At 42.3% G+C, this 24,842-nt stretch overlaps 1 protein-coding gene across 3 annotated transcripts in view; it reads right to left on the bottom strand.

Annotated features, from left to right (window-relative positions):
- The window catches only part of CCDC88C (coiled-coil domain containing 88C), a 158,204-nt gene that overhangs the window by 80,874 nt on the left and 52,488 nt on the right, over positions 1-24,842 (bottom strand). For all 3 annotated transcript variants that reach the window (XR_009556660.1, XM_060263332.1, XM_060263333.1), the window contains exon 4: positions 7,470-7,539. Coding sequence is in view for 2 of the 3 variants with exons in the window: in XM_060263332.1 (XP_060119315.1) it covers positions 7,470-7,539 (70 nt within the window). In the remaining variant the exon portion in view is untranslated. The remainder of the gene's footprint in view (positions 1-7,469; positions 7,540-24,842) is intronic.

Raw genomic sequence — 24,842 nt, 5'->3', positions numbered from 1 at the left:
TTCCTAAAGAGTCACACTTTTCCCTTCAGATGGGGAAAACATACATTTGCCACCTCCCACCAAAATATATCAATTCTGAGGGGAAGCTTTGTTCTTTTCTAGTGAGAACTGAATGTGATGCACATAACTGAGGAAAAACTGATACCATAAACCTACTGCAGAAAAAAAAAATAGCCACACTTTAAATAGTGACGTGAAGTGGGATGAGCAAGAACCCTTAAATAATTATTTATATGGAACACAAAATGCAAGAATTACATATCCACTTATTCTGTGTATTTCTATATGTCACGTCTCATTTTAGATAAAAATGGAAAATTGCAAATAAACAGAATCTCCCTGAAATTCTTTTCTAGGATCCTTAAGAATTTTATCCAGCAGCACTGCTAGAGGAAACAATAGCCCTTTCATTAGAATTAGAATGATCAATCAGTATTCGTACTTTGAAGCTTCAGAATAGGTAAACCATGTTTAGATCAGGTAGTGCATGAATGTTTCATGATGCAGCATTTTAGGCACTTGCATCATCTGTCAGGGCTTCCCCCCCCCCCCCCTTCATGGTAACTCAAGCACGTACCTCCCCCTCCAGTTCTCCATCTTCCTCATGACTCTGATGAACCTCACTTGCCTACAAAACTTAGTCCTTAAAGCACCACAAGGTTCTTAAAGGGGATGGTCAATCTGTAAAAGTTAACACAACAGCATTTTCCTTCTTTCCTGAGAATTCCAAGGCAGCCACTGTCCCACCAGGTCACTGAGCCATTAAACCCAGGATTTGCACAGAAGCCATCTGCTCCCTACAGAGCCTTTATGCCTCAAGTGAATAAAACCTGGATTCTGGAAGCCTCTCTACAGTACTGGGCTGCAGACCCCCCACACTCACACAGGAAAGGGATGGTGAGAAGCAGATGGTGGGATTGCTGAAGGAGGCAGAGAAAGAGATTATAGCACCCTCCCTGCGAAGAAATAAAATAAGGAGGTGGGGAAAAGACGAGCCTGGTGGGAAATGAAAACTATAAAGGTTCAAAGACAAGCCATTTAATTTATCCATATTGCTGTCATTTCTTCACAAGGCAATTGCTAATGCCTATGAATAAATTTCTAGAAATTTTTGCTTGTTTGCAATATTCTGGCACCATTCCCATTCACTCACACACAACCACAATTAACCTTCTAAATGCCTCCTCGTTCTCCCATCACTGCATATACTTTTATCAGTTGTCTAACACTGTGATAGGATTGATTCTATTATTCTGAATGCTGCTTCCCAATAAATCTAAAGCAGTCCCCAAGACCTTCTGTGTTATCAGTAATGTCTGAACAGTTGGAGCGCTCATAAACATTCCATAGCCCCACAGCAGCTGAGTTTAGTGCCTCCAAGGTTTCATTTCAATCCCCGCCCTTCCTTTGAGAAGCTCAAGGCAGTATACGTGGTTCTTTCCTTCACATTTTATCATTGCAACCAACTCTAGGTGGAGAGAGGATGCTAGGCCCACGGTCGTCAAGCTGGCTTCATGGCAGAGCGGGGAATTCAGCATACAGAAGTCATAAAACCAAAAGAAGTAGAAGCTTCAAAGTCTACAATCTGTATTCAGTCTGGACCGCCCCCCTCCCCTCCCCAAAAGAAAACCAATTATTTTTTCAATCTGCGGGCAAACTAGGAAGACTTCTGATTTTGTGTGTGTATGTGTGTGTAATTTTCCATATTTCATGTTTTTAATCTTAACTCATCTTTCTCCAGGCTTGGTAATAGCCCCTAGGAGATTAGCCCAAACTGACTTGGAATTCACAGAAATATCATAGGTGGAAGAGAGGCTACAAACTGTATACAGTCAGGAAAAGTGGAGTTCAAGGCTGGATCCTTTTGCAACTGTGTTGGCAATAAATTTCCAAAATGAGCAGCAATCGATTTAGCCCACCCTGACTTTTCAATTCAAAGGAGGAAGATCATACTCTGCACTATACTACATTTTGTCACCCCACAGAGTTATGAAACAAAACGAGGAAGGAAACAGGCCCTGAAAAGTAAATACACAAGTGGAAGTTTAATTCTGAACATTCATAATAAGGGAAAAAAAAACTTCTCCAGGCATTTATTAGTGATTGTGAGAAGAATGCTTCTTGATTTCCTCATCTGTGTCAAGGACTTTTTATTTTCTTGGACTGTTTTCAAGAGGAAGAAACTGATTTTTCTTCTAACAGGGGTATTAAATGGGCTTTCAAAACTCTCTAAGTGATCAGTAACATGCACACCATGTCCAAACAAGTTTCACCACTAAAATCCTAAACAGATAGCATAACTTGTGACCCATCAAGCAGAACGACCAGCCATGGATCCTGCTGCCCTACAAGAGGCTAAATAAAACCTTTGGTCACTGCTGCTTGACCAGGACAATACAAATTTAGGGAGATGGAGGTATTATCAAGGAGAAACATAGTTCAGTGAGTCACAATTCTGCAGAGATCTGTCCGAATATTTTTACTACACCCGGATGAAATTTGGACAGATAACCTGGAAATTATAACTCTGGTTATTTACTGATAATTCAGTGGTGGCAACTACAGATTGTACACTTAAGGGCTAAGTGCAGAGAAATTTAAATCTGCATGCCTTTGCCTCCTCTCTCCCCCTGAACAATATGACCAGTACAGCTGACAACAGGGTGCCATTTCCATTGTGTTAGTGCATGGGCCCCCAAGAATGAGAAGTGTCTGAACATATTTACGCTTGGGGAACAGACAGCAATCTTGTGTGTATGTGTACACATATAGTGTAGTGATTAGAGCAGTGGCGTCAAACTAATTTGTTATGAGAGCCAGATTAGACATAAATGAGACCTTGTCAGGCTGGGCCATGTGTGTCATAAAATGTAATACCAGGTAGCGGAGATATAAACTTTATAAAGGACATAAACACAAAACTTTTTTAAAATTTTCCTTTTTAACAGGAACCATCAGTTAACAAGGCAGGTGGCTAGATATTGTGCCCAGGCTCTCAAGGAACATAATATATGTGGCAAATAGACTAAGTTTTAAAGCTTTATTTTAACTAAATTTTATATGAATTTTAGTGCTGCTTTATCCTTTTTTGTTATAGTCTCAGATACCCTTTCTGAATGGTACTATTGGACTAACTTTATGTTTTCAAATGCTTTATGCAAATTGATTGCATGAGCTGGTCATTGACTGTAACAATAAACTTGAACTAAGTTTGAAAACTTTTTTTTCTTAAAAAAGTCAATTCATGGTCCCAGCCTTGGGGACCCTATATCTGTGGAAAATGGGATTCAAATGTTTTAAATAAATGTAAAAAAATAAAATTAAAATAGGTTGGGAAGAAGACAATGCCGGAATACTGGCAAGAGGCCAAGCCAAAGATTCTATGGAGCCTCTTTTAGTTACACTCCTAAACCTAATCCAAGCATACATTGCCCTATTTCCTTGCCACCATGACTAGTCAAGGCAAATATCAGATGTGGCTACAGAAGGGTTTTTTTCATATATGGAATGTCCACACTAGAATATTTTATCCTACCGCAAAAAATCGAAGCCAGAAGAATTCATGAGCTCTACTATTTAAAGACAGGGCGAATGTGTGATAAACATATTAAAAAGTTGATCTGGAATAGCACTGAAGATGCCACATGCTGTGCAATTTCCTCACAAGAAAAATGCAATAACTTATGAGGTGGTAGAAAGTGCAGTCAAGTCCCAACCAGCTTGTGGTGACCCCTCATGAAGGCTTCAAGGCAAGAGCTGTACAGAGCTGGTTTGCCACTGCCCACCTCTGCATGACAACCTTTGGCTTCCTTGGTGGTCTCCCATGCAAGACTGACTTTGCTTAGCTTCCAAGGTCTGATGAGCCTAGGTTAGTATGGGCTATCTAGCTTAGAGCAGTAACCCCTGTAATAACATGTCACCAGCAGCACTTGTCACCAGATCTGCACCATCCTCTTTGCCATTTCACTGAAGAAGAAGATGACAACATTGAATTTATATCCCACCCTCTACTCCAAATCTCAGAGTGGCTCACAATCTCCTTTATCTTCCTCCCCCACAACAGATGCTCTGTGAGGTGAGTGGGGCTGAGAGGGCTCTCACAGCAGCTGCCTTTTCAAGGACAACCTCTGCCAGAGCTATGGCTGACCCAAGGCCATTCCAGCAGCTGCAAGTGGAGGAGTGGGGAATCAAACCCGGTTCTCCCAGATAAACCACTACTTAACCACTACACCAAACTGGCTCTCTGAAGAAAAGAGTTCAGTTTACTGCATCTCCCCATACCTTTCTTCAGCAAGTGCAAGGGTTTTGTTTTTCTTTTTTTTAAAAGCATGAATAGATTTTGTCACATAAAAGCCAGAGGATCCAGCTGAGTTCCAGCAGGTTAGTCATCAGATTTCCTGACCTGTATAAGATAACCAAGTTCTGCCACTACACATAAACCTCAGTTTGGAGGCCCTGGTATTTGTTTCATTCCTGGCCAGCTGTTTATTCCTCTTTCAGCAGCATGTTAAACATTATCAATTTTTAACATTGTTTGCCCAAAGTAAAAATGGATGCAACTGTCTACAATTTTGCAAGGAGAAGGGGGAGGGAATACGAACAATTTGTACAAAATATGCAAACAAGCAACAAAATAATTATAAAAACCCCTTTAGACTTTTTAGAGACATGAATGCTGGGAGAGATGGGTTACATTGCCTTGGCAGTAGTCCAACAATGATCTTGGAGCTCAGGCATTAACTCAATGAATATCGCACAATGGGCCTGCAACCTTAATAGATACACAGACCCAGTTCTGAATTACATGTTGTCTTAGTAAAAGATCCACGCATAGTGACTAATTTATTGTCTCCCTCTTCCTTATTCTCCTCACTCCAGTCTTCTTCCTTTCTTCCCTATACAGGCATTTAGCTTTCTTTTTCCCTTCCTCTCCATTCCCAACTTGTGGCAGATGCTCTTTAACATGCTGCCTAACTAGCAGCAAATGAGCTTTGAGGTACTAGAGCTTTTTTCATAAATTACAATGGATGCATGTACAATCCATGTACTTTTGATATTTCTTTAGACATGAACTGAAAATTCTCATGTTACGTTCAATGCATGTGTGTGTGATTGAAACCCCACACGAATCCAGGTATTGGTTCATTTGTAAAGTGAATGCACATTTGGTCTTTCTTACAAACAGGTGTATGCACATAACATACAGGCTGTACATGGAATCATGATAACGTGTGAACAGGGCCTAGCTGATGGAAGAAAAGCTGCAAAGGCAAAAAAAACAAGAGCTGTTTCTACCTCAGATGACATGCTAGTAAATTCTTGCCTGAAAGTCACACATTCCATATATATAGGTATTGGATTTAGTGATGGAAAAGCACTCTGCACATGTTTTAGTATCCTAGTCTGTATTAATTGCTTCTTAAATTTGTCAGGTTGTATACAGATGTACAAATCTCCAAAAGATGCGGTATATACATTTTCCAGATAAACAATGTAAGGTAAAGGTCATACTGCTTTGGCAAAGAGAAGATTGGACCTAAAAAGAAACCACAATCTATATGACTTAGGGGAGGAAAGTCTGGTTAATTTTTCCTTAACTACGCAGTCCTTTTAAAAGGAACAAGAGCTTATTCTCAATGCAAAATATGTACTACGCCCAAAGAAAACTTGAGAAGTTCAAAAGTAAGGAAAGGGATAAAAGAAATTAAGTTGAAAGTTTAAAAGTTCAGTTGGCTCCTGGCCAGAATCCAATTAAAAGAAAAGCCAAAGGGAAGCCCTGAGGAGCAGAATCCTCAAAGCAACTGTCAGTGAAAAAAGAACTCTGTGTAGTTTATGACCAGGTGTGCAGTCCTACAACACGAATGCCTTGAAAGAACAGGAAATACAGATGCCAGAAGCAGCTGGGAGAGAGAAGCACAAAGGCCTGAGAAAAAGGGGTAGTGTAGGCCCTGGTACCTACCATCAATTTAACATCATCAATTCCACTTCACCATATAAAATATCCTCCTCAATCCCTGCTGGAAAACCCTCACCTAGCAAATAGCTTTTGCTTTAGTTTCAACCTGCTTTAGTTTCAACTGATACAGCTGTTAGATCCTTCAGTTTTATAGTGCAAGTTTTATTGCTTTATCTCGCTGTGCTATGTGTTTTTAATGTACCAAACTGTTCACTACCTCAAGTTTGCCAGCTGTGAACACAGAACTTAAATGCTCCTCCAAATCCACTCAACTCCACACTATTTTGGCTGGTACAGCACTGAAACTATCATCTTCCAGCTCAAATTAAACCCTGATTCATGGATTACCAGTGACACACTCACAACATCCATTTGACTTGAATCAGATCATTTGAGCTTTTCATGCCAGCTGCAAACTTATTATTACCATTATTGCCCAGGCATTTAACCAAAATTCTGCAGATGGCCATTTTCCCTCTCACTGTGAGTTCTTCATTTTTCATCTTGGTATATTAATACTGAATGGCTACATTCTCTCCTCTACTGTGTCTTCATTTTGCTGCTTGTATCATTTTATTTATTACTGCTGTCATTTTAGCGCTTTACCATTCTGCTTTAGTTTCAATCGATATTGCTGTTAGATCCTTCAGTTTTATAGTGCAAGTTTTATTGCTTTATCTCACTGTGCTGTGTGTTTTTAATGTACCAAACTGTTCACTACCTCACGAGTTTCCCAGCTGTGAACGCAGAAATTAAAATGCTTGAAATAAATAATTATGACTGTGGTGCATACCCGGAGCTAAGACCTCTATGAACTATGGAAATGCTTTTCAGTAGCTATGTAGTGCACACCCATGGAGATGATACTGTCTCTGTTCAGGTCTACGTTCTGTTCACAGGGGCATCAGCCAGATGTTAGCACTTGTGCAACCCTGTAAAACCAAGTTCCTGTTTTCAAAGCACAGTAAGGTGGGGGGAAGTGCTCCCACCTTTCTGCATGTTTCTGGTAAGTCTAATTTACCATTTGTGAAATAAAAAGGTGGTCCAAAAACTTGTCACGGGCACTTGCTTTCAGCTGGCAAAGTAGCCAAGAATTTCAGCTTTTCAGGACATGGTTTAGCGCTCCATGCTGCAGAGGGAAGAGGCGCTCAAGCTGGAATCACAACTCTCTGTTGCCTCTTTCACCTTTCAGATGACTGCAATGACACAATGCTGATTTGCTGGAAACCTCTCCCTCTACCCCCAACCACATGGCTCTGTGCCAAAGATTTTTGGAGCTGTATTTCAATGGAAGCAGTGCACTTATATACATCGGAAATGTCTTTCCTTTGTCTGTGCCCTTCATGGTTTGGTTAACCAGCAAAGTTGTCAGATGTCATCTATCTTCTGCTGCTGCTTCTTTTCCTCAGTACCAACTCATTTCCACTAGGAGCTGCAAATGCCATTCCATATTATAAACTTTCTATGTTAAACTTGGAAAGGGTGAGGAGAAAAACATCACAGGGTAACTCACCAGACAGAGGATCTTTGCCAATTGTTAAAACGTTCGGCAAATTCATAATGATCAGCTGCTGGAGGACCTCCTAAAAAAAGAGAAACAGACAGACTATGATCAGCCTTTGAAAATGCTCCGTTCTACTGGCCAACAGATTGTCGGCCTGCCTAGGTGAACAAGCCACAGTCTCGGAGAAGAAAAATCCATACATGGGAAGTCAGCCTTAAGACTCGGACATGAGTCTCATCAATTAGCTCTTAAGAGACCATCTGCACATTTTTAACTTTGGCAACTGGAGGCCCATAATCTATAGGTGTGGGGGGGCACTAACATGAAGATGAGAGTAAAGGTGCCTGCCTGTACTGGGGCTCTTCCTGTACTTCTGGGAGTGCACTACAGAACCAAGCCTGAAGTGGAAGATAGGATTAAACACTGTGGGGAAATGATCTCTCAAACCCTGCTTCTGTGGGAGGCTTGGATGTTTCAAGGCTGTTCCAGGTCCCCACCCAGGTAGGCCCTTCGCTTCATACTTCTGCTGTAACATACTTCCCATGGGCTGCTACCAGCTAATCATTAAGAGTATATATCTCCTGATGGACTAGTTACATTGCTGCTTATTGGCTCCCTCAGTTTTATGTCTTCTGTTTTGTACATACCAATTAATATGGGGATGAACAAATACACTTGTGCACTATGGGGACAAAGGGAACCACTGCTGCTCACTCCTTTGTTCTTCTCCTTGATAAGCAGGACCAAATGAGTTCATTATGGACAACGAAATTTGTCACATACGAAAGTACCTTATACTGAATCAGACCATCAATCCATCAAAGTCAGTCTACTCAGACAGGCGGCAGCTCTCCAAGGTCTATGATGGAGGTCTTTTACATTATCTACTACCTGATCTTTTTACCTAGAGAAACTGTGGTATTGAACATCAAATGCTCTACCACTGAGCCATGGCCTCTCCCCATAGTCCACTGAGATTCAAAATTTTGAAATCACAATGAAATGAGCAAAGATCAAAAGAGACTATAACTGCAGGCCTCTGATTCTAGACCTACCCCTAAAGATGGTTAGAATAACAACAGGTTATATATTCTTAAAACTCCACATTTCAGAAAACCGCCCTGAGACACTTCGGTGAGAAGGGCGGGATATAAGTCCACTAAATAAATAAATAAATAAATAAAACACCCCTTTTCTTTGTTTCATAGTGTAGAGATTCTATCCTTGGTCCAGCAACATGTAATCATGGCTGCTGTTGTGATTGAGTTCTGGTGTGAGATAGTTCCCCATAAGAAGCAAGATAGCTAAGAGTGGTAACCACATATCCAAGGTTTAACTATTTATTTTTTTTGTCCTTCTCAGGCTAGCACCACCTGCATACCTATGAAGATGGATGGCTTGTGCTGAGAGATTAGTCATAAGATGACTGGAGAATGCAATGGCAAACCACCCCATAAAAAGTCTGCCATGAAAATGTCGTGATGCGACATCACCCCAGAGTCGGAAACGACTGGTGCTTGCACAGGGGACTACCTTTACCTTTTTAAAAGAGGTACTTGGTAGCCTCTGAGCCCATGCACAGTGCAGACCCACCCAACTATTCCCTACCTTGGTGTAAATTTTGGGATGTAAGGCATTAAACTGCGCACAGAATGTACATGGTGGTTGTACAAGTGAATGTGACAAATGGACTCTAGTGCTGTACATCTCCATGAATTATACTTTCCATCGAGATAAGAGGTCAGCAACCTTTTTATAATTAGAGAGCCACATTGTGCCAAAATTCAGAGCAAGAGACTGACAAAAAAAGGAGTCTTATTTGATTAAATATTGAACATCTGAACCTTTCATGGGGGGACAAGGCTGCAGCTGATAGAAGGAAGTAACATATGAGCCCTGCCAACTCTGGAACGTCTACGGCTGTCCCACACAAAAATGATGATGTGATTTTTTTAAGTCTATGACTCGGGCTAATAACTACAAGCCTTTAAATGGGGCTCCATAAGTATGTAGTACATATATCAAGGAGTAAGGACATAACTTATTCCAACTGATAAACTCAAACCTGACACTGCGGAAATGAAGTGAGCCAGCAGAGAACTCCCCCCACTTTAAAAGTGACTTGTCAAGGTCAGTTAGGGTCAGGGGGTTAAGGAAGCAGTATTTGTTTAGCAGACCGGCTTCAAGTCAGCCTTGAATAAGTGCTGGGAAAATGGATCAAATGACCTGAGGGCAGGTTGTTTAGCAAGCCAAGAAAACATAACATAACTGGGAGGAAAACAGGCAACAGTCCAAGTTTCAGTTGCAGAAACATATCCATGGATTTCAGTATAACAAGTGTGACATTAACAACCCTCGCACGGGTGTAAAATGAATACTTCGGTCCTCATAGCAAAGGTTCCTGGTGTTAATTCACTTTTTATAGCAAATGTCAGACCTGCCATTAAAGCTGGCACATGCTGGTCCTACTAAAGATTTTAGGAGGGAAGTACTAAATGGTGAAAGTATGCTTAGTTAATGGTAAACTGTAAGATCAGTCAAATGCTCCACCATCCAAGTTAACTTCTGACATATTGTTTCTGACACTGATCAGTAACATGACACCATTGCTTTCTTTTTAAACAATTAAATTAATCAGCATAACAATATAACAGCAGAACATTAAAAAGAAAAAGACAGCATTAAATCAAAAATACCTCATTTTAAAACAATGAAACATGTAAGGACATTTCCCAGTTGCTTGGAACACTTATCCCTCACTTATCCCTATGTTATTCACTGAGAATGTGTACTACAAATATGCCAAGAGCAGCCCATGAATATCATGGGGGCAAGTAAAAAGGATGTTGGATAATTTACTGAAGGTTGTTCTTGAGGAGCCTACAGCCATCAGAAATACCACCAGCCCCCAATCCTGTGCATTACTTACAGTGCCCCTACACCTCCCACTGCCTTGGGATGGTTTTGCCTCCTTTGGGACTGTTATGTATGTGGACTCAAGGGAGAACTGAATTGGGTGTTCCTGCCTGGCTCACTGGAGCCAGACGACTTGGGAACAATGGGCTGCAGGATCCTAATCCCTGCTGCTGCCCTGTTCCAATCACGGGCCCCCTGCTGGTTTGAATCGACCAATAGAGTGCTTGCGTGGGAACCCTGACATGTATATATAGTTGGCCAGTTGGCCCAGTCTCCAGTGGTATGCTTAGCATTTGCTATGCTGAAATCAATAAAGAGCTGATGTTTCACTACCACCTAGCCTCATTGATCCATAGAATCCACTATATTACAGGGACCAGGCAGGACTGCAGCACAGAGTGTCAGGCAAGAGTACAGACCAGACTGTAACATAGTCAGGCCCACAGGTCTCTCCCATTCCAGAGTGCTGCTTCCCATGTCAAGGCTGATCCTCATTTGAGTGGGACTGTGTTGCATATGCAATAACAGGGTCTCTCTATTCTTTTCTCACCTGCAGCAATTTAGTTTCCAGCTCTTAGACCTGCAACAGTAACGACTGGTCCTACCTTGGAACTGAGGCGGAAAAGTTCTGCTCTGGCCTGTAGACCCTGTTTCACCCTGTCTTGTTGCACAAAGATTTTAGGTCCCAGTAATGATGGGGATTGTTCCACCCATCCCCAAATAGGAAGGCGATATACAAAACTTTTTTTGAAAAAGGGAAAAATTACCATCCAGACTGCCCTGTTTTTACCAGAATGCTGAAAGCAGTGGTCCTTTTATGCTGCTCTTTTAAATTTAGGATATTATCAGCTGAACATGAGTAAACAATGTCCCCAGCCACTTCCAGTTTTTTTACTCAATAGAAAAGAACTAGGGCAGAAAACAACACCTAAACCATTAATTTTATGTTTTTCATTGCATTTCTAAATAAGCTATATTTCCATTTAGGGAGATGGAGAATTAGTTTTCATTTATGCAATATTACAAATGATAACATTCAGCTGTTTTCTTTACTGTAAAAATTTCCTTCTGTGTTGGTGCAAGCCATATTTATACTGAGTTTAAAAAAACAATGGCCCACACTGTGCTGAGTCACTCAGTGTGGGAACAAATGTTTTCCAGATGTCTGCTACGCAAAGACAACTGTGTTTAATTTCCAGCAGGTGCAACACATTAGATTTTACTACAAGAAGTCTGAGCAGACATTGTGTTAATCATTGCTTTATTAGATTGACACTTTTAAAAATAACCTTTTACACTCCCCCTCCACCAATGGATCAGCTGCCTGTCATTCATCTCTTGCCTCTTACTTATCTCTTAAAACGGATACTTATTTCTGGAAAGAAATGGAAAGACAAAAATGTGTCCCTTAGCCCTCTCTCCCCAGCTCTCAGCCTACCACCCCCCTGGCTGCTTAGGTATGGGTGGGACTGTCCCCCAAAACTGCCTTGGAGTTCTGCCTAATAAAGGCCTGCCAGGAGGCAGGGTCACCCCAAAGCCCTCCAATGAGGGATGCAATGGCTCATTCCCAGTTTCTGAGCCAATGGGCTTCCCTCTGTGTTCTCCTCCCTCATCAGCCCTGCCTGACCTGAAGCTCCGACATAACCTCCTGCCAGCTGGTGCCACTCCCAGGAATTCACCACACCCTGCCCCTGCCTGTCTTCAGGCCCCTCCTGTGGCTTTTGCCTCTGGTCTACTCCATCTTCCAAGGCCTTTGATGGCTGTGTCAAACCAGCTGTTCCTGGATCTGCTGGCAAGGCTTTCTCCCTACGTCCCCACCAGGCTGTTCATGGCAGGTGAGTTTGCCTGGTCTCACCCTGACCACATTCTTTAGCTTGGGGGTGGCCAATCTTGCTTAACGTGAGAGACACATAGAATAAAGTCAGATGCTTGAGAGCCACAAGACATGAACGTCAGATGTTTGAGAGCAGGAAGACAGGCTAATAGATGTGTGAGAGAGAGGTGGGAAGAAAGCATTGCATTTTTCAAGCTTGGCTGGCTTGGCATAGAGAAGTGATTTAAAAAGAGAAATGCCTTCTCCAAGCTGACTGACAGGGTGCTGGGGGCTTTAGGAGCCACACAATATGTGTGAAAGAGCCACATGTGGCTCCTGAGCCGCAGTTTGGCCACCCCTGCTCTAGCTGCTTCCACTGCTTTGCTGCCGCTGCAGCCTCCAGCACTGTTCTGCTGGGTCATATGGAAGTGGGGATGATTTTTCTTGTCCTGCTAACATTGCTGCAGCCACCTGACCTAGTCCTGGCATTAACAGTGGGCATGGTGGAGGGGCTCCTCTAGCCCAGACATTGCCACAGCCTCTTGGCCAGCCCCCAGAACTGCAGGTAAGTGCAGGGAGGATGTTGCCCACTCCGAACACTCTGGTACTTGTATCATATTCAGTATAACATGCAAGATACCAGGTGGTAACTATTTCACCACCACCGGACAGCAAAATGAAAACATTTACATGCAGTATGAACTAAAATTCTGTCAACAATTAATTCAAAGGAAATAAACTAGTGCATGAAATGACATTTTAAAAACAGCATCTCAGAATCATAGAGTTGGAAGTAATTTCCAGGGTCAACTAGTCCAACCTTCAAAAATGGTATTCTCAACAGTGTTGCAAAAATAAACACAAAAACACTACAATGAGTGGTGAGATTTTAAGGGTTTGAAGTGATAATTCTCTCTCTCTCTCTCTGAGAAATGGCTGACTTGCCATTACTTAAACTGTGCAACCCATGCAATACAATGGAAAAAAACCTCTAACTAAGGGTGGACAATAAGCCTGCTTTTTAAGAGAGATTTATAGTTTAACAATTTGAAGAGGGAGGGGTGATACTTCCAAGAAAAAAAAGCTTTCCTCTCATGGCCAGCCAGCCCAAGGGACTTCTTGGGAGCAACTTCTGTCAATAGAAAAAAAATTTCACGCAATGGGATTATCGCTGCATGATTATCACTGCATGACCGGCTTGTTAACAGGCAACCTGAATCCACTCAAAAGATTAGCTCATTGGGGTATTATAAATAATAACAACACAGACAAACCGCTTCCCCTCCCCCCCCCCTAATATTGGACAAAATGCATATAACAAGCAAGCTTGGCTACAGCAGGCTAATAAAAATGAAGTCAAAATACAATATAATTAGAAAGAGGAATGTGAATGCTGAAATAAAGAAAGCAGAGGCTCAATCACAGGCTGGTATGAACAGAATAATTTCTCAACTTTTTTTTAAAGTGAAGAGCATCTGTTAACTAAATATCAACTAACAATGAATTCCACATATAAGCAGAAATGGGGGAAAAGGCAATTTACAGGGTTGCTAACCGGTTTGAAAAGGAGTGAACCTCACTCACCAGGTTATTAAATAACATCGCATGTTATTTGTTTCCCACACACAATTCAAAGTACTGGCTTTGACCAATAAAGACCTAAGTAAAACTGCCTGTTCCCATGCAAATCTGTCCAGTGACCAGGGTATTCAGCAGGGGCCCTGCTCTGCTGAAGTCAGAGGGCCACCAGAGATAGTTTCCCTCATCATCGAATCTGTTCCCCATCTGTGAAGCTCCCTCCTCTGTCTACCTGATGTGTTTTAATGACTTTTAGGCATCAAACAGCTTTATTTGGCCAGGTTTTAAATGGTATATCAGTGTTTCCCAAAGCGGGCGATATTGCCCCTGGGGGGCACTGGAATGATCCAGCGGGGTGGTAATAGCCTTGGGTGCAATTTGGGGGAGGTGAATAAAAATAAGGAGGCAATGGAAGCATAAAAGGAGGAGAGGAGAGGGTGGGTGGGAGGTGTCAAAACATCATGTTTCTGGGAGGGGTCCAGATTTTCTAATTTAGAGAAAAATTTCAATTAACAAAAATAGAGGGTTCCTTTTTATCTGCTACTTAGTGCAAATTCACCCAATTAGACTAGTAATGAGGACCAGAATTCCTTCCAATTAAAATATAAGAAGGATACAGTTTATTTACAAGACAGAATAAAAAAATAGACAAACAAGACAGACAGAAATGAAAAAACCTTACTAGTCTATCCTAACCAATACTTGCCATAGCTAGTAGCATCTCAAGGTTGCTTGTAGTTTCTCTCTCAGCAATACAGTTCAAGTCAGGACAGTGGAAGCACTGAGGCAATTACACAAACTTCTCTGAAGAGTTTCAACCTGTAGCTTGCTCCTCACAAGGTTTTATGCAGAGAGTCTTCTTACAGTTCTCTGGTTACCAGGTGGTTGTATCGGATTTCAGCCAACCACAATGCCCCAGACACAGAGACCAATTTCCCACTCGCCTTACACCACTCTCAAGCTCCTCTTCTCATCGAGGCTTCCCTCTGATTCCACACTATCTGCCCTGGGGTTGCAGCTAGTGTCTACTTTTCTGCACCACAAACAGAAACTGGGTTTTAGAGATTTCTGTTTGCAGCGCAAAAAAGCCAAAGCTAGTTGCAGCCCTAGGGCAGATAGTGTGAAATCGGAGGGAAGCCCTGATGAGAAGAGGAGCTTGAGAGCGGTGTAAGACGAGTGCAAAATCGGTCAGAGTGTCTTCTGCAGGGCCAGCACATGGGAGTAGGTGGGTAGGCAACCGCCTAGGGTGCCACCCTGCCAGGGGGCACTGCTGGGCACCCCTTTACTCCCCCTTCCCTTGTGGCACGATTGTGCCAGCCAGCAGGCAAGCCAAGAGCTCCAGGCATTTTTCTTCACAGGGCAAACATTGCCTGCACTTGTCGGAGGCTCCAAGGAAGCCTCCAAAGAGCGCTTCATTTTACCACTGCCTGCTGCTTTCAAGTTGAAAGTGGCTGGGCAGGGCACCTTTCGATCGCATTAGTTGGAGTTGACAAGGGAAGGGTGGATAATAATTATAAAGAAATTTCAAAAATTCCGTGTATGGGAATGTTACTATGCTTGATTTTATAAAATAATTTTAGAATTTCAAGCTTCAAAGTGTCTTCTTTACATCTTTGTTTACTCTGCAAATATGTCACTGCATCTTTTAGTCCACTTCTTAAAGGTAGATTTCCAGGGGGCTGCTGCGTAACTTTTTTTCTGAAAAGGGGGCATTAGGCCAAATAAGTTTGGGAACCTCTGTAGTATATGATAGAGATCATAATAACTGCCACTATTTTTTTTCTGGTCTTACTGTCTTCATGAAAAAATTCACACATACATACACATGGTAGTGTAAGCTACTTTGATAACTTAAGTCAAAAGGTAAAGAATACACAAGCAGAGAGACCTTAAATGGTAAAACAGAAGAGGGAAAATAGATATATAAAGCTTAACAGAAAATCAGCAGAATTCAAAAGGTCAAGGTCAATTTTATATTTTATGAGTAAACAACAACCAAAAAATGTAGCCAGGGCCAAGAAATCCAAAGCAGAGATGACTCACTACATTAATATAAGGAAAAATACAGAATGCAAGTTCAGTTGTTGAAATACTGAAGGTTTACTATTTTATTTATTTAAAATATTTTAGGCTGCTTTCTCTGTTTGAAAGCTCCAAGGAATTTGTGCCACAGGTGTTGTGCTATATTAGAATCCTGACATTTGCTAGCAATATTGTTCCTGACAGAAATATACATAGAAATGAAGGAGTATCATATAATTGGCAAATAAATCATCAAACTACCAAAAATTATTTGTGTGCTGTCAATGAGAAAATTTACTAATTTATATGGGGTACAGCCAATTTTGTACAGGACAGACCATGTAGAAAATTTAGCTTTCCAGTACTGAGAATCTAAGGCACTCCAGAATGCAACATCAAAATGTCAGTTTTTACTTTAAAACCTTGCCTGCATGTAACAATGATAAGAGGTTTCAGAAAAAGAAACAGTTGGCTTTCTCCACATCTACCAAACTGTGCAAGGCAGTTTACATTGGCTCTGAGAAGACGGAACATGGGGAAAATCTAGTAATGCTGTTCATGACACTAATATAGTAACTAAGGATTTACATAAAACATTTTCTTACCACATATCCATTCACAGAACAGATGCAATAAAAATCAACGGGGGGGGGGGGGGAGATGGATTACAACAGTATGTGTGGGAGAAGCTACACATGGCATAATTATCCTTAAGCTATTCAAATAATCATGTTAACACTAACTTTACAATTTCATTAAAGAAGTTGTTAATATCAACATCTTAAATTATTTATCTTAAAATGAATCAACAACTACAGACCACAAACAAGGGCAAGTACAAGCATAATCTCACGACAGCACAAAAAGAAAATTACAATTCCTCCATATTTGGTCTAGTAGTTAAGTGTGCGGACTCTTATCTGGGAGAACCAGGTTTGATTCCCCACTCCTCCACTTGCACCTACTGGGGTGGCCTTGGGTTAGCCATAGCTATCACAGACTTGTCCTTGAAAGGGCAGCAGCTGTGAGAACCCTCTCAGCCCCACCCACCTCACAAGGTGTCTGTTGTGGGGGGAGAAGAAATAGGAGATTGTAAGCCACTCTGAGTCTCTGATTCAGGGAGAAGGGCGGGGTATAAATTTGCAATTCTTCTTCTTCTTCTATTTCCCCCTAAAATACCAGAAAAATAACCTACGTATAATCTCATTTTAACCCGTTCTATTCCTGTGTTGCCTCTCTTTGCACAGTTTTAGATGGGACGATTACTCAACCCGCTCACATTTAAGGAACCTGTCAGCAAAAGTTGTGTGGGATTAAAAACATAACATCATCTCTGCCTCAAGGGATCTTGACATGCAAAAGGAGCTTCTAAAAACAAATACAGCATATGGGTACAGAATTGGAATTAATTAGCAAGTTCAATTGTATTTCTCAAGGCCTGAGGGACTGTTAGATGGATTCAAAGAGTAAATGGTGTCCCATCTGAATGAACATTACACTGATGTCGATGCTCCTCAACTCATATGTCTGTATTTTTCACACATACACCCCTTCTCAGCCCACTCCACAGCTGGTGCCTAAAAAAAGCTCACACCAAAGCAACCAATTCCTTCTGAAAACTCCGGCATCCTTTTTTCCCTTTACCTCTACAGGCCAACATCTACCTTTTCCTGTAATAATAATAATAATAATAATAAAAAATTTTATTTATACCCCGCCCTCCCCGCCGAGGCAGGCTCAGGGCGGCTTACAGAACATGGCAAAAGCCATATTAAAACAATAAAACAAGATTATACAGTTCAATAAGTTAACAATTAAATATTTAAATAATCTAAAAACAGTCTAAAAATATAATCTAATAGTGCTACTATCTCAGTTATGTTAGTGTTAATGATGGCGTGATGTTTATTCCAAGCTCCATCTTAGAAGGCTTGCCGGAAGAGGGCGGAATTGGCCAAGATCCCGCAGGGCCCGCACCTCTTCCGGCAGCTGGTTCCACCATTGGGGTGCTTTTATAGAGAAGGCCTGTTCTCTAGTTGTTTTTAGTCTGGCCTCTTTTGGCCCAGGTACTTCCAGAAGGTTTTGTGAACTGGATCGTAGTGCTCTCTGGGGAACATATGGAGAGAGGCGGTCCCTAAGGTAGGCAGGTCCTCGGCCATATAGGGCTTTAAAAGTAATAACCAGCACATTGTAACGAACTCGGTAAACAATTGGCAGCCAATGCAGCTCCTGCAGCCTAGGCTGCACATGTTCCCACCGAAGGTAGGCCCAATAGCAGTCTGGCTGCTGCATTCTGCACTAGCTGCAGTTTCCGAGTTCGGCACAGGGGCAGCCCCACGTGGAGGGCATTACAGTAATCTAGCCTCGAGGTGACCGTTGCATGGATCACTGTTGCCAGGTCATTGCGTTCCAGGAAGGGAGCCAACTGCCTCGCCCGCCTAAGATGAAAGAAGGCGGATTTGGCAGTGGCTGCTATCTGGGCCTCCATTGTCAAGGAAGACTCCAGTAGCACTCCCAAGCTCCTGACCCTGCGCACTGGTACCAGTGACGCACCGTCAAAAGCTGGAAGGGAGATCCCTCCCTTCGGACCACTGCGCCCTAGGCAAAGGACCTCTTTCTTCGCTGGATTCAATTTCAGCCCACTCGACCTAATCCAATCTGCCACAGCTTGCAATGCCCAGTCCAAGTTTATAGGGACATCGGCAGCCCGGCTGCCCATCAGTAGATAGAGCTGGGTGTCATCCGCATACTGGTGACAACCCAGCCCGTACCTCTGGGCAATCTGGGCAAGGGGGAGCATGTAGATGTTAAATAACATCGGGGAGAGAACTGTCCCCTGAGGCACCCCACCGTTAAGTAGGTGTCTCTGGGACAGCTCTTCCCCAATTGCCACCCTTTGTCCCCGACCCTCCAGGAAAGAGGAAAGGCTAGTCCCTGAATCCCAGCATCGGCGAGGCGGCGGGTCAGCAGTCGGTGGTCGACCATATCGAACACAGCCGAAAGGTCTAACAACAGCAATACCACCGCACCACCTCGGTCCAGATGTCGCCGGAGATCATCCAAGAGGGCGACCAATACTGTCTCTGTCCCATGGCCCGGGCGGAAGCCGGACTGGAATGGATCTAAAGCGGAAGCGTCATCCAGGAAACTCTGTAGCTGCAATGCCACAGCCCTCTCTATAACTTTGCCCAGAAAGGGCAAGTTTGAGACCGGCCAGTAATGAGCCAATTCGGCCGGGTCTGATGTAGCTTTTTTCAGGAGGGGGCGGACCACTGCCTCTTTCAGAGGGGTTGGAAAAGAACCCTCCGAAAGAGATCTATTTATGATGCCCCGTATAGGGCACCTCAGCTCCTCCTGGCAAGCTTTAATTAGCCAGGAGGGGTCCAGATCGCAAGTTGTTGGGCATGCAGTAGAATTTGCCTGCACATCAAAAAAGAAAATAGCCATAGAGATGGTAGCTTCAGAGCACACTAGAAACCAGTCTAAGAATATCCAGCCAAACCTCAAGCATGTATGAAATGGACACCTCTTGCAGAAAAGCTCCCTCTAAATTTTCAGGCCTGTTTTAGGGGTTCACAAGCAGCTGAGTCGGTGCAAGTCAGGCTTGGAAAAGCAACAGTGACTTAGACCCAAAAGTATGCTTTCGTAATTTAGCTCCAGGCTTTAACCACAACTTCAGGATCTGATAGATTAAACCTTGCTTAATTCAGATATTCAGTCTCATCCTGCACTACACCAGATTCAAATATCTTGTGCTGGATTTAAAAAGCTATCTTTTTGAAAAATGTAAAACACAACTAAAAAAACTGCAACGTTATGTCAGTTGACAGATAATAAATAAATAATACAGACAGAATTTACCACAGACTAATGTAAACCAATACTACCATGGCAAGTTACCGTAATTCCATTTGTTAAATTATCCAGATGACATGGCAATCTTTTGAGGAGGGATGGTGGCTCAGTGGTAGAGCATCTGCTTGGTAAGCAGAAGGTCCCAGGTTCAATCCCCGGCATCTCCAACTAAAAAGGATGCAGGCAAGTAGGCGTGAAAAACTTCCGCTTGATAACCTGGAGAGCCGCTGCCAGTCTGAGTAGATAATATTGACTTTGATGGACTGAGGGTCTGATTCAGTATAAGGCAGCTTCATATGTTCCTATATGTTCATATGTCATGTACAATGAACAAAGAAAAAATAAATCCACTTAAGTTAAATTGCATGTGCCAGGTTCAAGGGAGCTAGTTTATATACAGTTGGACTATTGGTCCAACTATCTTAGTACTGTCCATTCTTACGTAGTGGCAGCTATCTACTATCTCAGGTAGAGAGGCCTTTCCTACCCACGCTACCTGAGAACTTTCAACACACTAAGGAACAAATATAAATTTCTAAACAGAAAGCACATGAATTACTAAGAACATAAGATGAGCTCAGCTAGATCAGACCAATGGTCCATCAAGTCCAGCATCCTGTCTCACACAGTGGCCAGCTTGTTCCTCTGGATGGCCAACAACAGCACATTGAGTCTGAGGTCTTCTCCTGATGTTGCTGCCTGGTTCTGTGATTCAGAGGATTAGTGCCTCTTAAGTGGAGGTTCCCCTCAGTCACAATGGTTAGTAGCCATCCTCTGGCAGTGAATTCTACATTTTAATCACTCTTTGTGTAAAGTAGTATTTTCTTTTGTCAGTCCTGAATGTACTCTATTGCTCAGATAATTTTACTATACTGCGATTGGATCTTAAATTTGTACCTGTTTGCATTCTGGGCCACTGACTACCAGCTATGTGTGGCTTTGCTCACTGTACCAGATTCCTTGTCTGATGAAGTGTGCTAAGAGAGCACACGAAAGCATACATTCTGAATAAAACTAAGTTGGTCTTAAACATGCAATTTGACTCCTATTTTGTTCTTCTACTGCTCATCAGTTTCATTGGATGCCCTCAAGTTCTAGCAGTTTGGGAGAGGGAGAAAAATTTATCTTTATTAACTCTCTCCATTCCATGCATAAGTTTATAGACCTCTGTCATGTCCATCCTTAGTCACAGAATCAGAATTGGAAGGGACCAGGGTAATCTAATCCAACCTCCCACAGGAAATTTACAAATACCTTCCCCCGCCCCGACAGCTTCACTGACCCCTGCTCCATGCCTAGAAGGTGGCAAGAAACCTCCAGGATCTCTGGCCAAAATGGCTTGGAGAAAAATTGCTGCCTGACCTCAGAGTGGCAATCAGCATTTCCCTGGACATGCAAGAAAGGGCAATGAGAATTAAGCACTAAGAATTACCAGGGGTGGGGAGATCCTGTATTTGGTCCTAAGTAATGCCCAAAACCTGGTGAGAGATGTAAAAGTGATCGCACCGCTTGGGAGCAGTGACCATAACGTTATTGATTTCACCATTTGTATAAAATAAGGAGTTGCCCCAAAAGACCAGCACAACCACTTTTAACTTTAAAAGGGGTATATTCTCTGAGATGAGGAGGCATGTGATGAGGAAACTGAAAAGAAAGGTAAATAGAGTCAAAACCCTTGGGGAAGCTTGGAGGCTATTTAAAACTACAGAAGCTCAGATAAAATATGTACCACAAGTTAGGAAAGGCACAAATAGGTATAAGAAAAAGCCTGCATGGTTAACAAAGTAATGATAAGAAGGATTCCTTTAAGCGGTGGAAAGCTAGTCCAAGTGAGGTTAATAAAAGGGAACACAGGCTGTGGCAAATCAAATGCAAGACTGTGATCAGGCAGGCAAAGAGGGACTATGAGGAGCATATTGCAAAAAACATAAAATTTCTTCAAATATATTAGAAGCAGGAAACCAGCCAGGGAGGCAGTGGGGCCCTTGGATGACCAAGGGGTAAAAGGATTACTGAAGGAGGATAAGGAAATGAATGAGAAGCTGGATGCATTTTTTGCCTGTGTCTTCACTGTGGAAGATGAGAAGTATTTACCCACTCCAGAACCGATAATTTTGGAAGGGGTGTTGAAGGACCTGAGTCAGATTGAGGTGACAAGATAGGAGGTCCTACAACTGATAAGACAAATTAAAAACTAATGTCACCAGGCCCGGATGGTATACATTCAAGAGTTCTGAAAGAACTCAAAGGTGAACTTGTGGATCTCCTGACAAAAATATGTAATCTTTCATTGAAATCTGCCTCCGTTCCTGAGGACTGGAAGGTAGCAAATGTCACCCCCATCTTTAAAAAGGGTTCCAGAGGAGATCTGGAAAACTACAGGACACTGAGTCTGACTTCGATACCGGGAAAGTTGGTAGAAACTATTATCAAAGACAGAATGAGTAGGCACATTGATGAACACAAGGGTTCTGTAAGGGAAGATCTTGTCTCAATAACCTGTTACAGTTTTTTGAGGGGGTGAACAAACATGTGGACAAAGGGGACCCAATAGATATTGTTTACTTTGACTTCCAAAAAGGCTTTGATAAAGTTCCTCATCATAGGCTCATTAGTAAGCTTGAGAGTCATGGAGTAAAAGGACAAGTCCTCTTGTGGATCAAAAACTGGCTAGTTAATAGGAAACAGAGAGTGAATATAAATGGGCACTTTTCACAGTGGAAGATGGTAAGCAGTGGGGTGCCGCAGGGCTCAGTACTGGGTCCCATGCTCTTTAACTTGTTCATAAATGATTTGGAGTTGGGAGTAAGCAGTGAAGTGGCCAAGTTTGCAGATGACACTAAATTGTTCAGGGTGGTGAGAATCAGAGAGGATTGTGAGGCACTCCAAAGGGATCTGCTGAGGCTGGGTGAGTGGGTGTCAATGTGGCAGAGGAGGTTCAATGTGGTCAAGTGCAAAGCAATGCACATTGGGCCAAAAATTCTAGCTATAAATGCAAGTTGATGGGGTGTGAACTGGCAGAGACTGACCAAGAGAAAGATCTTGGGGTTGTGGTGGGTAACTCACCGAAAATGTCAAGACAGTGTACGATTGCAATAAAAAAACCAATGCCATGCTGGGAATTATTAGGAAGGGAACAATTAGGAAGGAAAATAAATCAGCCAGTATCACAATGCCCTTGTATAAATCGATGGTGCGATCTCATTTGGAATACTGCGTACAATTCTGATCACTGCACCTCAAAAAAGATATTATAGCATAGGAAAAAGTACAGAAAAGGGCAACTAGAATGACTAAAAGGTTGGAACACTTTCCCTACAAAGAAAGGTTAAAATGCTTGGGGCTCTTTAGCTTGGAAAAACGTCAACTGCGGGGTGACATGATAGAGATTATGCATGGGATGGAGAAGGTGGAGAAAGGTGTCCTTTTCTCCCTTTCTCACAATACAAGAACTTGTGGGCATTCAATGAAATTGCTGAGCAGTCGGGTTAGAACGGATAAAAGGAAGTACTTCTTCACCCAAAGGGTGATTAACATGTGGAATTCTGCCACAGGAGGTGGTGGCAGCTACAAGCATAGCCAGCTTTAAAAGGGGACTGGATAAATATATGGAGCAGCGGTCCACCAGTGGCTATTAGCCACAGCGTATTGTTGGAACTCTCTGTCTGGGACAGTGATGTTCTGTATTCTTGGTGCTTGTGGTGGGGGGGCACAGCGGAAGGGCTTCTAGTCCCACTGGTGGCCCTCCTGATGGCACTTGGGGTTTTTTTTGTGACCACTGTGTGACAGAGTGTTGGACTGAATGGGCCATTGGCCTGATCCAACATAGCTTCTCTTATGTTCTTGTCATCTCTTTTCTAAACTGAAAATTCCTAGACTCTTCAGTCTATCCTCAAAGGAAAGGTGCTCTAATCATCATGGTTGCCCTGCTCAGTACTTTTTCCAGCTCTGCGATGTCCTTTTTCAGATACAAGGACCAGAACTGTACACAGTATTTCAAATTTATTTATTTCGACTTTTAGCCCACTCTTCCCATAGAACAGGTTCAGGGCGGGTTACATCATAAAAACAATCAACAGTAAAAAACCAATTTAAAATATATAAAATCTAAAATTACAGAAAACAATAGGTACTAAAATGAGGCAGCAGCATATACAGGGGCGTTACAATATTGGCTGTTTTATTTTTAGTCTCTTTCCTAATAATTCCTAACAGGGTTTGCCTTTTTCACACTGCTGTAGCACACTGGGTTGACACTTTCACAGAGCTATCCACTATGATCCCAAGATCTTTTCCCCCTTCAGTCTCACAAGTTCTGACCCCATTAGCCTATATTTGAAGTTGTAATTGTTTGTCCCAACATCCATCACTTTACACTTACCAATACTGAATTTCATTTGCCACATTGGCACCCAGTCACCCAGTTTGTGGAGGTCCTCTTGGAGCTCTCCAGTCAGCCACGGTTTCACCATCCTGAATAATTTGGTGTCAGTCGCAAACCTGGCCACTACACTACTCATTCCCAGTCCAAGATCATCGATTTATTAAATAGCACCAGCCCCCAATACACATTCTTGTGAGACCCTACTGCTTACTTCCCTCCATTGTGAGCTGTCTGTTGATTCCTACTCTTTCCTTTCTGTTATTTAACCAGTTTTTAATCCATAAGAGAACCCATCCTCTTATCCCATGACTGCTAAGTTTACTCAAAAGTCTTTGCTAAGGCACCCTGTTAAAAACCTTTTGAAAGTCCAGATAATATAATGCCTACTGGGTCACAGCTGTCTACATGCTTGCTCACTCTGTCAAAGAATTCCCAAAGGTTGGTAAGGCAGGACTTCCCTTTGAAGAAGCCATGCTGATTTTCCCTCAGCAAACCAACTCTCTATGTCCCTAACAATTCTGTCTTTAATTAGCACTTAGCTATGGCTCATCAAAAACAAGGCATGAGCCCCACCCTCAAAACATTTAAGTGATTTTCTTGCATCACTATCCAAGTGTTCCCAACACCCTCAACATCTTGCTGAGTAGGAGCATTATGTTATATACCAGACAGAATAAAATGGCAGGAGTAGACCATGTATAAGGTGTGTGTGTGTGTGTGTGTGTGTAAAGAAAGAATAGTGGTAAATACAAAAAAGGTGTGTTTTTTTAACATAGTAAAGCCATGTTCAATTATCTATACCATTCCAAAGATA

The sequence above is a fragment of the Heteronotia binoei genome, chromosome 21 (assembly GCF_032191835.1).
Source record: "Heteronotia binoei isolate CCM8104 ecotype False Entrance Well chromosome 21, APGP_CSIRO_Hbin_v1, whole genome shotgun sequence".
NCBI lineage: Eukaryota > Metazoa > Chordata > Lepidosauria > Squamata > Gekkonidae > Heteronotia > Heteronotia binoei.
Note: the sequence above shows the minus strand (reverse complement) of the source record. Positions and strands in the feature narration are given on the sequence as shown.